Genomic DNA, 15,669 nt, shown 5'->3' on the forward strand with positions numbered 1-15,669 from the left:
GTTTCAAAAAGGAAACAGAAGGGGGCGTAATACAACCAAAAGAATAAGGACTGGATAAAGAAAAATACCGGATTTCACACTAATCCAAAGAGCATTAGATTTTACAACAAAAAGAATGAAAACAAAATAAAACTGGATTTTACTCTTCAAGGGAATACAGGGAAGACAGGACCAGGCTAAAAAAAGGTTAAGTAGTGAATGAGTAGTCAGAAGGTTGAGGCAAGTATAGGTGACTTAAGAAGTCTAGTCATAAAGGTCTAGTCAAAAAGAAAAACTGAATGACTATTTCAGAGGATAACACAATCAAGGAAGAATCAAAGGTTTTTCACTTTTTGGTTTTATAATGCCTAGGAAGGGCCAAGAACATCTGTAGGCTGTGGGAAAGGATTCAAAAGAGAAAAAAAACTAAAGATGCAACACAGAGAGGAAATAACCAATGAGGCAAGGTCTCAGGGGAAGAAGGAAAAAAAGGAACAGTAGGCACAAGCAGAGGACTTCCTGGGCACTGAGATGAGAAAAAAGGGGGAGTAGAGACTTTTTATGGCAATTTTTGAGGGGGCTCGTGGCAGGGAGCTCTTGGGTGGTATCAACCTTCTGAATAGGTATGAGGTAAGGTTATCTCCATAGAATGAAAGAGATACAGTGACATTGTTAGGGGCTTAAGAACAGCAGAAAAGGTTTGGAACAGGCACTATGATGAATTCAGTTCGGGAAACAAACGGCAGCAAAGAAGGCCCAGTAGAGTTAAAAAGTTCAAACTTGTAGAACAGATAAATGGCCTGGTTTCACAACTTTCTTCAACATTAAGCAAACTAATAATAATGGAATCTTCCCAGAACTTGCATTAGCAATGGAGATAAGGTAAAAGGAGAACCTTCCTTGAGATATAAAATGCCTTCTGAAATCATTCACTTAGTAAAAACCAAGAAATAACAAGCTCACAGGACAAGAAGAACCTTTCAGAAGAGGGTTGCCTTCACTGGGCCTCCAAAAAATCCTCTGATATGGTCATCCCAAAGAAGAGACAGATATTTGATATTTGTAGAGAATATGTCATAGAGGCCAAATCCATTTGGTTGAATATTCTAAGAATGCTCCAACATCTACTAGATGCCAGGAAATTATATCAAGTAGAATTCTACCCATAAAATTCCTAGATGCCCAGAAGTAATCTATACAAAAATGAGTTATCCTCAGTCAACAAAGAGAGATCAAAGATTCAAACAGAGGATCAGCATCAAGAGAGTATAATTTGCTGTAACTTAGGAGTCACCCAGTAGCATTAACAAATCTCCTTCTCTAGAGATTCTAACAAACAAAATAGAGCCCAGAGGATTCAAGTATTTCCCTGGAAGAGGTATATGCCAAGAAAATTTACTGAGCACATGTTCTGAGTACGACTGTGTACAATGAACTTCAGAGAGATACAGGAAGATGACAAGGTCTCTGCAGATCATAAACCTATATTCAACCTTATCAAAGAAAAAGATGACACATGAAAATGACTGAACTGAACAGTACAACAAATTTATAAGTGGAAATCAGAAGACCAAGCAGCTTCCATCTATCAATATATATAGATACAGGTATATAGTAGATATGTATATATATGTTCTTAGAACCAGATGGATGGATGTCATAAGAGAACACCTTCTGAAGAAGGCTTTGCATTTATTTTTTAAATTTATAAAGTTTTGAGGGTCATTAAAAACTACAGACAAGTGAATTGGAGGCAAAAAAAATTCCAAAAAAGACTAATGAAACATACATAGGGACAGTAGTTGAAATAAACCCCCAAAATTATCTTGCCCAGAAGTGACAATTAATGTACTGGACAGGATCAGAGGTAGCAGAATGATGGAAAGTGAAGAGCCTTAGAGGTGTGCCTGATGAGCCTGGGTTTATCACAATTTAGAATTTGGTACTTTTGTGTTCCAGCTAAAAATGGCAAGATGAAAACAGAGGTAGAGAGTTAATCTAGCAGCTACATATTGGGATAAGGAAGGATGAAGAGTATATCTTAGAAGGCTGCTATCACACATGAGGGTATGACAGCATGAACCAGAGCAAACGCTACAGAATGGGAGGGGAAAAGGTAGACCAAGAGATGAGGAAGTCAAAGATGGATTGGATTTAACACCAAAGAAAGGAGAATCAATAAACAGGAGACCAGAATGACAGTAGAGAGGAATAAGAAAGTGGCATAGGATCTTATTGAGAAGTAAGGTGGAGATTTAAGGAAGAAGAATTTAGTTTTTTTAAAGACTATAAATTTCAGGAGGCTGAATAAGCTTTTTTCCCTAGCTCTGAGTTTTCCCCCATAAGATTTCACAAAAACAGGAATATAGGAACATAAAAGGCAGAATAAATGAATGATAAATAAAAGCAGGACCCTTACAAATTTGATCCCACAGATCTCAAAAGATTTTATGAAACCATAAATGAAATACATGCTTAAAAATTAAGAATTAAAATTATATGAACTTTAAAGCATAAGGTAGTAAACCATTAATAAGCAATCATTATGACAACCAATTACAGTTATAGTAAATATGCTCCTGGAAGTTGAAGGAAGAAGCTTTCTGTAGAAATGTGAAAAACAGAAACCTATTTCCGTAAGACAATAAAATTATTTACAACCCATTTTAACAATGAACAAAAGCATACCTTTAATGTTCCATCAGCTGAACAACTAGCCAAAAGCTTATCATCTGGTGAAAATCTGCAGTGATTGACTGAATCTGTATGGCCAAACATGGTATTTCGACATTCTTTTTGATTCAGAGCCCAGAGCTATTTGAGAAAGATAAAAAGATAACTGAAAAACCAGCATTGAATGGGGAAAAGTTAGAAATCATGTAAAGTTCTTCCTTCCCTCCCAATTAAGCTTTTTCAGTTACAGGAAGCGTTCCATTCACAGATTGACAAAGGTGTCAAACACAAAGGTGAACTTGTGATTAACGAGTAATGGGGCAGCCCTTAGATCGGCACCTAAATCTACTAAGGGACTTGAAGGTTTATCTAGGCTTCAGTCTGAGCCCTAAACTAGCTAAACAATTACTGCTTATTTTAACAAAGTAGTTTGAAATCATTATTATTTTACTCAGCTGTATAACAAGTAATATGTAAAATAAATTGCCCAATTTTTTTAGATGCTAAGTTATCCAACTCTAAAAATAGTCATTTCTAAGATTTCCCTATGCAAACCTAGAGTCTACTAACTAGGCTAAAATCTATTAACGCTCTTAAAAAATGACTCAAAAATACAAAGACTGCAAAGATAGATATAAATACATTTGATGGGAAACATAAGGGATTAGAAGAGCAAGTTAAACAACCCTTCCTGGAAGCAATCAACCAAATCCAGAAGGTGGGACATTCCACAGGATAAATGACTCAATTTTTCTAACAAATCAATGGCATAAAAAAAGAGATAGACGGGAAGGGGAACATTTAAAGAATAAAAGAGATTTAAGAGACATATCAACCAAATGTCACTTGAAGTTTGGATTCTGACTCCAATAAATCTATGGTAGAAAGATATGTTTTGAAACTAATAAGGAAAAAAGAACATGGACCAGGTATATTACGAAATTACTGTTTATTATGTTAGGTACGATAATGGCATGGTATATATGTTTTAGACCTCAGACATTCATGCTGAAGTATTCTGGGTGAAATGATATGTTACCTGGGATTTGCTATAAAATGCTCTAATCCAAAAAAATGGGAGGTGGTGGGGGAATAAAATACAATTGGCAAATGTTGACAATTGTTGGAGCTAGATGATGGACACCACGAGAGTTACTATTCTCTCTCCTTTGGGGTATGTTTGAAAAGTATAAAAAATGTAAATAAAATGGGCAAGGGTGATTTATGCTAATTAGATTAAACACAGAAGAAGAAATCATTTACCTCCCAAAATTAATCTTAATAAAAATCCTTTGGAAATGATCAGTAAGTAAGTCCTGTTCTTTATGTCCATCTCCATCCCTAGCTTCTTTTATCCCAGTCCCAGATAAACCCAATTCTGCAGATAACGCAAATTACATGGGAGCAGCATCAAATTTACATCTTTTCATTGGCTTCTCTCAGTTCAAAAAGCACAAGAAGGGCTTCCCTGGTGGCACAGTGGTTAAGAATCTGCCTGCCAATGCAGGGGACACGGGTTTGAGCCCTGGTCCGGGAAGATCCCACATGCCACAGAGCAACTAAGCCCGTGCACCACAACTACTGAGCCTGGGCTCTAGAGCCCGCGAGCCACAACTACCGAGCCCACGCACCGCAACTACTGAAGCCCACGCACCTAGAGCCCGTGCTCCGCAAGGAGAGAAGCCACCGCAATGAGAAGCCCGCACATGCACCAAAGAGCAGCCCCCGCTCTCTGCAACTAGATAAAGCCCGTGCACAGCAACGAAGACCCAATGCAGCCAAAATTTAAAAAAAAAAAAAAAAAAAGCACAAGAAGTGGGACTTCCCTGGTGGCGCAGGGGTTAAGAATCCACCTGCCAATGTGGGGGATACGGGTTCAAGCCCTGGTCTGGGAAGATCCCACATGCCGCGAAGCAAATAAGCCTGTGCACCACAACTACTGAGCCTGCACTCTAGAGCCCACGAGCCACAACTACTGAAGCCCATGCACCCTAGAGCCCGTGCTCTGCAACAAGAGAAGCCACCGCAATGAGAAGCCCGCACACCTCAATGAAGAGTAGCCCCCACTCGCCGCAACTAGAGATAGCCCACACACAGCAACAAAGATCCAACGCAGCCAAAGAAATAAATAAGTAATTTTTTTTTTAAAAAAGAACTTAAAGTTTATAAAAATAAGAGAATAGAACCCTTGCATAGGACATAGGACCCAGGACTTGAAAGAATACAATAACATCAGATTTTTTTTAAAAAAAAAAAAAGCACAATTAGTAAGTCCTAATAGCCCTCATGGAAATGCAAGTGTGGAATGACCAGTCTTAAAGTAAAACTTGTCCTTATTTAAAACTGTTGACCGGGCTTCCCTGGTGGTACAGTGGTTAAGAATCCGCCTGCCAATGCAGGGGACATGGGTTCAAGCCCTGGTCCGGGAAGATCCCACATGTTGCGGAGCAACTAAGCCTGTGCGCCACAACTACTGAGCTTGCGCTCTAGAGCCCGCGAGCCACAACTACTGAGCCTGAGTGCCACAACTACTGAAGCCCGTACGCCTAGAGCCCATGCTCCACAACAAGAGAAGCCACCACAATGAGAAGCCCACACACCACAAGGAAGAGTAGCCCCCGCTCACTGCAACTAGAGAAAGTCCGCATGCAGCAACGAAAACCCAACACAGCCAAAAATAAATAAATAAAATAAATAAATTTATCTTAAAAAAATTACCAAACATATGTGGAATGAATATCTATTTCTGGTTTTAGTTTGGTTTAAAATTTTTTCTTTTCCTATCAGTACATTTTTTCCCTCCTCTTTCTGATATCAGACTCTCTCTTTCGAATCTTGAATCAAGCCCCAGTCATAATTCAAGTGGAGCTGATCTCACCTATTCGTCCCATTTCTACATGGCTAAAACTGTGACCCCTGGCCAATCGAAGGATTCCATCCTACTGACCACTAGGGTTATTCAGCAATGCGCATGTAACCCAAACCACGTCAACTAGAGTTTTCTCTATGGGAAAACTATGGGACCTGGGAAAGAGCAAATTTCCCTTCCTCTGTGATTATGAGCTGTAATATCCATGTAAGCCTGGAGCTAAGGATAGCCAAATCTGCTGCACAGAGAGAATATGCCTGAATCAACAAAAAGCAAAACAGAGTCTAGAGATGGAGGGGTTGTTAGAGCCTGAGAACGTATTTTAGGCATCTGGAATCAGCTATGCCTGAAGCCACACTCCTTCTAGACTTTTCAGTTACAAGAGCCAATAATATCTTTGTTGTTGTTGTTGTTGCTTAAGCTAATATGAAAGTTTCTACCCCTGCAACCAAAAGATCCCTGATTAATACAATATATGAAAAAAAATCAAAGGAGATGTTGTGATGTATCTATCAAATTTATCTACATAATTCTCATTATCCACACTTACTTTGAGGAAGCAGTCATTTGAACCAGTGGCTAAGAGAAGGTGATTACTATTGTTGGTGAAGTGGCAGCAATTGACTTGCTCTGAGTGCTCATCATAGGTATGCACTAGTTCCCCAGACATAGAATTCCAAATCTAAAGAGAATAGAGAAAATAAAATTTACAAGTACCCCTTATTTTCAAAGAGAAAACAGAAAGACAAAGCAAATGTGAGCTGTTTTGAAGATTTTCCCAGACATGATACTAATGAATACCTCCCCCTTCCCTAAATTATGTCAGCATTTTGCCAGAATGTTTTTTTTTAATTACCTGTAAGTCTACCTGCAAGTAATGTAAAACATTACATTTGTCAAGGGCAAGATTTCACATGTTCATATGAATTGACAGCAGGCAGAAAAGTGCTATAAAAGGGATGGAATAATGGACTACAGACCAGAAAAATTAATCAGAGCCAGTCTAAGACCTGGCTCTACCACTTATAAGTTGTGTGTCCCTAGTCAAGTCCTTAATTTACCTGCATTTCAGTTCCCCTCTCTGTAAAATGGGGATACTTGTACCCATCTTACACAATGCATGGTGTCAAATGACAAAGAATTTGATAAGTGTTCTGCTGACTTCAAGGTACTAATAAATAAGTAAAGGCAAATGGCTCAGTGAAAAAAAAATAAAGGCTTTAGATTCTGAGGGAAACCTAGCTTTCAACCCTGGTGCCATCAGGCATTAGTTAATATGAGCCTGGGCAAATGACTTCATCTCTGAACCTGTTTCCTCATCTCTAAAATGGGATCAACACTTACTTTGCAATTGTAGTGAGAAATTGATAATGTAATATAAGAAAGTGTGTAGTATAAAGCCTCATGCAGTGTTCTCAGTAAAAAGTAATCATTTTCCTAGTTACTATGTAAGTAGTCTGTTTCATCAAACAAACAAAAGAAATAAATTACCTAATGAATTTTCACTGGGCTTTGGACTTTTAGAGGTACTAATGTCCCTCCCATAGCATTTTCTTTTATCTTATCAAAGCACTCTCCAAAGGTCCAAAGAGTTTATTTTATTTTAAAGTTCTGTAATAAGTACTTCTGCCTCTTGCTTTAAATTTCTTACAAATAGAAACTTGAGCCACATAGCTCTGACTCTGGAACACCACAGAATGGCCAACTCCAAGTCTGACTCAGAATAGTGGTTATAGAGTGAATTAACTGGTTGGTTGTAAAGCCACGTAGAGAGTCCAATCTATCAAGAAGATTTTTCCAAAGTCTCAATTTAGTCTGGACACTCCGGGGTCCTCTTCAAGTAGATGCAAACTCCACAAAAACTCTCAAGCCAACTTCCTTGCTCCCAGGTCCACTAAGGCCCACCCCACCTAAATAGATTCAGCATTCCACACCCTTTTTGAAAAAAGCCTAAAACGAGGTCTCCCCTCCATTTATCAAATAAAATATTCCCCTAGACTTCACTTTCTCTTAAATTCCATAAAAATACTCTGGCTAAAAGCCAAATTTAGGGACAAAAAACAAAAAAAAGAATAATTAACAAAGATAAAAATTACCCTGTGGGTTTTCTTTTCTCTGTTTACTTTGTAGACTAGTAACCTGATTGTTAGTATGTTTATTCACCTAGTTTTGCATTGAATGTAAGCCAGCTCATAAAGGTAAAAAAAAATCTTGGTTGCATTTCACAAATTATATATTTTACAACAGGAATCAATCTCAGACAATAATTTTGTGCAGCAACACTTCCGACCACAGTACACTTAGAGATTTCAACTGATATTTAACCCACAGACCTGTCAATAAGTGGCAGGCAAATTCATTAATCTGAAATTGTGTTTCCCAGCTGCCTGATAAATATAAATATCAGCTGTGTTTCCTAGGCTAATCAACCTAGGCATTTTTGCTTGTGCTTAAAAAGTTTTAGACAGAATTAATTTACAATGGATAAAACTGGTTTGCCTCAAGTTAGTAGATCAATAGACAAGAGTCCTTTAACCCTACTTACTCTAGTCCCTCTATTACAGAAAAAGAAAATAAATTCTGTGGTGATTACAACTCAAGAGGAAAATATTTCCCTACCTTCACTTTTTTATCCACTGAGCAGGTTGCTATAAATCTGTCATCTGCAGAGAATGCACAGCAAAGCACTTCATCCTCATGAGCCTTGATTTCTAGAAGTTTTTCTCCTGTTTCAGCTTTGAAAACCTATATAAGCAACAATAAAATCTTTTTACTATACCTATTTAACCATGGGCCATCATTCAATAAAAATATTTCTTTAAAAGATCTTTATCACTGTTATTTTGCAACAGAAATGAACCTTGGCAATATCACTCCAAAAATGAGAATTTCTGTCAGAATTCGTATGCCTTAACATGAAAAGAAAATCATCCTGCCCAAAAAAAAAAAAAAAAGGGACTTCCCTGGTGGTCCAGTGGTTAAGACTCCGCACTCCCACTGCAGGGGGCCCGGGATCGATCCCTGGTCAGAGAAGTAAGATCCCGCCTGCCGTGTAGTGCAGCAATCAATCAATCAATAGAACTGACAGTAGCTTCAGTTCTTGAGAACAGTTTGGCAAATTCTTAACAATCAGTAGAAAACACTTCATTCAATATGCTTTCTGCGGCTCAAAAGCCAAAATTAATAAAAGTAGTAATAAAGTACACATATAGAAATAAGGCTTACAATCATAATCTTGCAATCTTAAATTTAAATGTTTTAACTAGTTTTTGTTTCCTTCAAAATCAAAAGGTTGAGTACCAATTTAAAGAAAAGCACTCATTCATGTTTTCTGAAAACAAATGAGAAATTAAAATTCCTTCAAGCGCCTAAGGAAATAATCTAGTCCAATTCCTATTTAGTCAGAAATCTATGCCCGAGCCTATGATAAAATAGGTATTTTACACAGTCACTGTTTTTTAATCAGAATCCTGTTCACTGTGCTATGAAGTCCTTACGTCTTTTAACAGTTATCATTTCCTCACTACCCTTAGCTGTCACATGGATGACAAGAACTGACTGCTCAGATAAAAGGCACTTCTATGTCACTTGGCAAGTTTAGAATTATGAAAATACACCACTATATCTTTTAAATCTATAGAGAAAGCTTTCATAAAATGTTCAAGAGATCTGAACATTTCTCTATTCCTAATGTGCAATTTTCTTGAATTTTAGAATTTAAATATATTCTAATATGCACAGTATTAGGTGCATGACTCTTTCCATTTTTCTCAAGAGATAGGTTTACCTGCAAGTTTTTATCAGCTCCACAAGAAGCTATTCTTTGACCATCCTCAGAAAAGCAAGCATGGTACACAGCATCTGTATGGGGGCGGACGACCAAGCGGGAGAGATTCTTGATGTTTTCTTTGTTTCTAAATATAAAGGAAAAAATGAACAGAAACCCAATAAAGAAGAGTAAAAGTAATTATTTTCTTTCAGTAATAAACTGTCTTTTAACATAGTTATGTTCCAAAAAAATACAAAACTCTTAAAATTAAATTACCAATATGTAAATGACAGCACACATCACCTGAGGGAAAAAAAGTATAAAATAACAAAAGCAGCATTTTAAGATAAATGCTATGCTATATCAAGCAACCTGTCATATACTACAAATATCACTGAGTTGGAAGAAATCCAGTTAATCAAATACATGTCAGTTTTTATTTTCCTCTAATACATTAATAACAACATGTGCAGAGAAAACATTATAAGAGGATAACCTCAAATCTCCATCTTTTTCAAAAGGAAAGAGCTACAGCAAAATGAAGTTCATTTCCTAACTAAAGTATGACACTACACCCACCATTATGATGTGCACTTTAAAACTATTCTTCTCTAACTACAATTATTCAGATATAGAGAAAAAAAAGTAATGTCATTTCCTTTGTATCTTAATCTACTAAATACTAAGTATTGCACTAGTATAGATATTATTTCACAAAGGCGAAAGGGTAAAGGAATGTGATGTATACTTAAAATGGGGAAAGTATTAGAACAGTGTCAGAATTCCACATACATACACCCCAGTCACTGTGAGTAAATATATTAAGTGGTATCATGCTTATCTTAAGAGGAAAAGGTTAGGCGTCAGATAAACCTAAAGGGCAACCTTGCTTCTACTACTTATTAGGTGTGTAAACTTATGCAAATTACTTAACCTAATAAGTTTCCTTTTTCTCATATGTAAAATGTGAGTAATGATACCTGCTCCAAACAGGTATCACACACAAAACAGACCAAATGAAAAAAGGGAACACAAAGGCAAATCAGACTTAAACCTTGCCTAGAAAGTATTAAACTTCACTAGAAGTGATAAAACAAACAACTATAAAAACTAGAGTGATGAGAATCTGCAGGATAAACAGGTAAGCTACTGGCAAAGTTTAGAGAATCAGATTAAGAAAATATGTCCCCTGATCTATCCACTCAATTCCTCAAAGCTCGGAAAGTGACCTGTCACAATGATGGGCATATGGCCAAAAAGTATTAGATAAATAACAAACGAATGCATGAATGATTTCTTTGAAAGATGAAACTCAAATTACGTTTATACCAACCTAAACTTTCTACAGAAGGAAAAAAAAAAAGCTTTCTAGTATTGAAAAATAAAGCATTCTTTGAATATGACCTGGTCAAACCCAGTTAAAAAGATACAGCTATTAATGACTAACCATCCTATGAGAGAACATCACAGGTTGAAATGCAGTTGACGAAGCGGAAAAAAAAAACAGCAAGAAAAAGTAAAAATAACAAACTCAACGTTCAAAAGAGAACAAGAACTAAACCTATGCCCATCTGATTATCAGACCAAGTATCACAATTCTATTTTAGTCACTAAAACATGAATTCAGTTGATCTTCTACAAATTTCTCTTGAATACCAACTACATGGACCAGGCAAAATGCTAAATGCTATTTATCCTTTTCTTTTTTTTTTTAATAAATTTATTTATTTTTTATCTATTTTTATTTTATTTTTGGCTGCATTGGGTCTTCATTGCTGCGTGCGGGCTTTCTCTAGTTGCGGCAAGCGGGGTCCACTCTTCACTGCAGTGTGCAGGCTTCTCATCGCAGTGGCTTCTCTTGTTGCGGCGCACAGACTCTAGATGCGCGGGCTTCAGTAGTTGTGGCACGCGGGCTTCGGCAGTTGTGGCTCGCGGACTCTAGAGCACAGGCTCAGTGCTGTGGCGCACGGGCTTAGTCGCTCCGCAGCATGTGGGATCTTCCCAGACCAGGGCTAGAACCCATGTCCCCTGCATTGGCAGGCGCATTCTTAACCACTGCACCAAGGAAGCCCTATCCTTTTCTTTTTTAATCTTTTTTTTTTTTTTTGGCCACACAACGTGGCTTGCAGGATCTTAGTTCCCCAACCAGGGATAGAACCCAGGCCCTCAGCAGTGAAAGCACAGAATCCTAACCACTGGACCACCAGGGAATTCCCTAAATGCTATTTATTCTTAAAAACAACAACTAACATTCATTGAGCACTTTCTATGATCTAGGTACTGTTCTAAGCAACCTATGTAGGTGTGTATGTTTGTGTATATACACACACTCATTTAATCCTCACAACAATGCTATGAATAGTACCACTAGGCAAGAGAAGTTGAATAACTTTCTCCTAATGATACACAACTAAAAAATAGCAGAGCTGGGATTCAAGCCCAGGCGGTCTAGAGCCAGAGTCTGTTATTTTAACCTCCAAACGTTCTATACTACAGAATGGATAGACAATTATGGAAAAAAAACAAGTAAACAGCAAACCACCATAAAATGACACAATGCTATGATAGTGAGTAAACAAGTATTCTAGAATACAGACAGATCTCAATGAATTAGGTGCCTGCTTCCAAGGAGAGTGAAACCTCTTCCCAAGAAAATGTTAAAGAATGGTGAACTCTGGGAAGTGAGAAGGTAGGGGAACATGAAGAGTCTCTGACTTTTCATTTTACAACCCTCTAACACTGATTTAAAAAAAAAAAAAAAAATCAGGAACATGCATTGCTTTAAAACAAAAATAAAATCAATGAAAAATTAAAATTTAATTTTTTGAGGAATTCCCTGGTGGTCCAGTGTTTAGCACTTGGCGCTTTCACTGCCGTTGAGCCCGGGTTCAATCCCTGGTCAGGGAACTAAGATCCCACAAGCTGCATGGTGCGGCCAGAAAGTAAAATAAAATTTAAATTTTTTTTTAATTTAATTTTTAATTATAAAAAAATTTTTTTAACTCTCTCCTTTACGGAACCTTACCAGAATCCCTCATCCATCCAAGCTAAATTACCCACTTCTCAGTTTTACCTCTATTTTATACATTACTTCTGTTGCATTTATCACATTATAATTATCTGTTTAAACTTCTTTCTTCACTACCAGATTGTAAGCTCCTTGGGGAGAGCCTTAGCACCTAGTAACAGTGCTTTAGCACAGTAGAGAAACTCAAATGTTTGTTGAACTAAACTGAATTAGGGAAACCACCTATGGCAACCTGAATTATTTGGAAAGAAGGTCCAGGGCTATATAGATCACAGACGATATCAACCAGGAGGTCAATTTAGATATAAATTATACATGTGAAAAGATGACCATTCATACTTATTATCAAAAGGAGCATGAAAATAAAGCCAGACCCACAGTTTAAGTCACATTCAGCAAGCCACATGAGCTCAGTCAAGTCTCAACCTCTCTGTGCCTCAATTTTCTCATTTGTAAAGTAGGGCAAATAATATTTACGTTATAAGGTTGTTTTGAAGATAAAATGAACAACATATGTGAGCATATAGTATATAATAGGCATTAAAAAGTTAGTAGTTTACCCTTTCCTTTTACAAATTGATAAGATGAAGATAAGAACACAACTGAATGGCCTCTTAGGAGCTAGAAGAATTAGGATTCAGTAGAAGTTTAATATGGGCTATATGCAAGGCAAAGTGCTCATCACTTTATATCCAATATCCGATTTAAATCTTCACAAAAACCGTGCTTACCTCAAAGGACTGTTATCTCTATTTCACGTATGAGAAAGAAGAGTAACCTGTAACTTGTTCAAAATCACAAAACTCCTAGGTTTTAGAACTGAGTCTCAAACCTAGGTTTGTAGCTTCAAAAACAATGCTCTTTGCTACTATACTGTATTACAATAAGTGAAGCATTTATATTAATATTTAGGATGACTTGTCAAAAGTCATCTTATAGGCAAGCATCTATTTTTATGGACTCTGAAAATATGTATTTCTCCTATGGCTACTTCTCTAGAACTTTTCAATAAGTAAGAATGCTTATTAAAAGTTTGAGCCCTATCCAAAGTAGTGAAGTCTTCCTGGAGTGAACTTATTCACTACCTGAAAAATAATGACACAGTTAGTGCTGTTCCCTTTGGTTTCTCTCCTAACCTACTTACATCCATTCCACGTAAAGCATTCCGTTATCGACCTCCTGCTTGGCCTTCAGCTTAGCTTGCTGATAAACTTCTGAAGTTTCCAGTTCACAGAGGCCCAGTTGTACAATATTAGGAAATGGCTGTCGTCCAAGAAGATGTCCATTTAAAGATAAAAACTCCTGGAAATTCTCACAGACTGTACCATCCTATGAACAAAATGAAATCTCTTAGAAATGTAACCAGAGCCAAGATCTGACATTTTTTTGTTTCTGTGATCTTGTCACTTTAAAGGCTTAAATATTCTCTATACGAGCTAAAATTAAATAGCCAACCATTAGGTAACAAATACATAGTGATCCTCTTCGGACTTTTAAACATAGGGTAAAAAAAAAAAATCTCATTATCTAAGTGCTACCTTCTTAACACATTCTCTTTCCTAAAAAAAACACTGAACACTTTACTTCCCCAGCTTTCAAACCTCAATCCTATCCACAGCAGGAGAGGAAGCAAAATAATTAGAATAATCAAAGATTAAGTAAGGAAATTATCGCTCTTCACCTCTGCTATTTTGTTCATCCCCACTATTAAACCTAGAATTAAATGTCAAAATGAGACGTCCTTTAAGGACTTATTTTTCATAATAATATATACCTTTTCATCCAACATATGCCTGTATTCCACAAATTCATGAATCAGATGAGCAGGGCCTACGAGCTCCGTTTTTGCTTTAATCCAATCCAGGGAAAACATTAAAGCACACAGTTCCTTAAAAAAAAAAAAAGATCAGGACCACTGTTAAAGAGATCAACGAATTTTAAATCTACCATTATTATCCTAACACTACTGAGAGAAACTTAGCAGATACCTAGAATTTAAGGACAAAAAGGAACATATCATTAATAGTTCCAAAGAAACAAAAAATGGACCTCACACCTTAATTCAAAATAAATTTCAGATGGATTTTTCAGACTTAAATATAAAATAGAAACTTCAAAAAATATTAGAAGAGGGTTGCCCTGGTGGCGCAGTGGTTAAGAATCCACCTCCCAATGCAGGGGACACAGGTTCGAGTCCTGGTCCAGGAAGATCCCACATGCCGCAGAACAACTAAGCCCATGCGCCACAACTACTGAGCCTGCGCTCTAGAGCCCACGAGCCACAACTACTGAGCCCATGTGCCACAACTACTGAAGCCCACGCGCCTAGAGTCTGTGCTCCCAACAAGAGAAGCCACCGCAATGAGAAGCCTGCGCACCGCAACGAAGAGTAGCCCCCGCTCACTGCAACTAGAGAAAGCCCTCATGCAGCAAGGAAGACCCAAGAAAAAGCAGCCAAAAATAAAATAAATTAATTAATTTAATTTAATTTAAAAAAAATACTAGAAGATACCGATATTTACTATTTTTGTAACCCTGGGGTGAAGGAAATTCTTATAAACATGACCCCAAAGCAAAATACTGAAAAGAAAAATAGTGGTGCATTTAACTACATAAAAACTCAAATGTTCAATATAGTAAAAAACAATATAAATAAAACTTAAGACAAAAAATAAACCAGGAAAAAAATTTATTTACAAATGTATGATAGATGAAGGCTAATATTTTTATAAAAAATTCTAATAAAAGAGTAAGAAACAGATAAACACTCCAATAGAAAAACAGGTAAAGGCAATCAATGGATGAGAGCCAATTCACAAAATAAAAAGTACAAATGGCCAAAAATCTCACCAGTAATCAAAGAGAAACAACAAAGATTTACTATTTTTTAACATCAGATTTCTAAAGACTAAAAGGAATGATAAAAATATTAGCTAGAAAAATATATATATATTAGCTAGAATCAGAGGAAATGAACACCCTCATACACTGCTGGCAGTGATGTAAATCAGAGCACCCTTCTAGAGGACAGTTTGGCAATCTGTATTAAAATTCGAACTGTACACATCATTGACCCAGAATTACACTTATGTGCCCTAAAAAAATAAGTCAGACAAGTGTGCTTAAGCAATCTGACCATCCACCAACCAACTAACCAATCATAATGTACCTATACAATTAAATAGTATGCAGCTTTAAAAATTGTCAATCTATTATATATAAATTGACATAGAAAGATAACCCTGAACTACAATTAAGTAGGAAAAACAAGATATAAGACTATATTTCTATCATGATCCCATTCTGGTTTTAAAGAACAGGTGTGTGTATCTGAGCAGCAAAATGATCTGG

At 36.8% G+C, this 15,669-nt stretch overlaps 1 protein-coding gene across 6 annotated transcripts in view; it reads right to left on the minus strand.

Moving 5' to 3' along the window:
- Nucleotides 1-15,669, minus strand: part of APAF1 (apoptotic peptidase activating factor 1) — a 109,510-nt gene that overhangs the window by 65,358 nt on the left and 28,483 nt on the right. For all 6 annotated transcript variants that reach the window (XR_009702639.1, XR_009702640.1, XM_061206224.1 and 3 more), the window contains 6 exons: nucleotides 14,093-14,206; nucleotides 13,463-13,647; nucleotides 9,309-9,435; nucleotides 8,141-8,266; nucleotides 6,072-6,203; nucleotides 2,668-2,793 (listed from right to left, as the gene is read on the minus strand). Coding sequence is in view for 4 of the 6 variants with exons in the window: in XM_061206224.1 (XP_061062207.1) it covers nucleotides 2,668-2,793; nucleotides 6,072-6,203; nucleotides 8,141-8,266; nucleotides 9,309-9,435; nucleotides 13,463-13,647; nucleotides 14,093-14,206 (810 nt within the window). In the remaining 2 variants the exon portion in view is untranslated. The remainder of the gene's footprint in view (nucleotides 1-2,667; nucleotides 2,794-6,071; nucleotides 6,204-8,140; nucleotides 8,267-9,308; nucleotides 9,436-13,462; nucleotides 13,648-14,092; nucleotides 14,207-15,669) is intronic.

The sequence above is a fragment of the Eubalaena glacialis genome, chromosome 11 (genome assembly GCF_028564815.1).
Source record: "Eubalaena glacialis isolate mEubGla1 chromosome 11, mEubGla1.1.hap2.+ XY, whole genome shotgun sequence".
In the NCBI taxonomy this organism is placed as follows: domain Eukaryota; kingdom Metazoa; phylum Chordata; class Mammalia; order Artiodactyla; family Balaenidae; genus Eubalaena; species Eubalaena glacialis.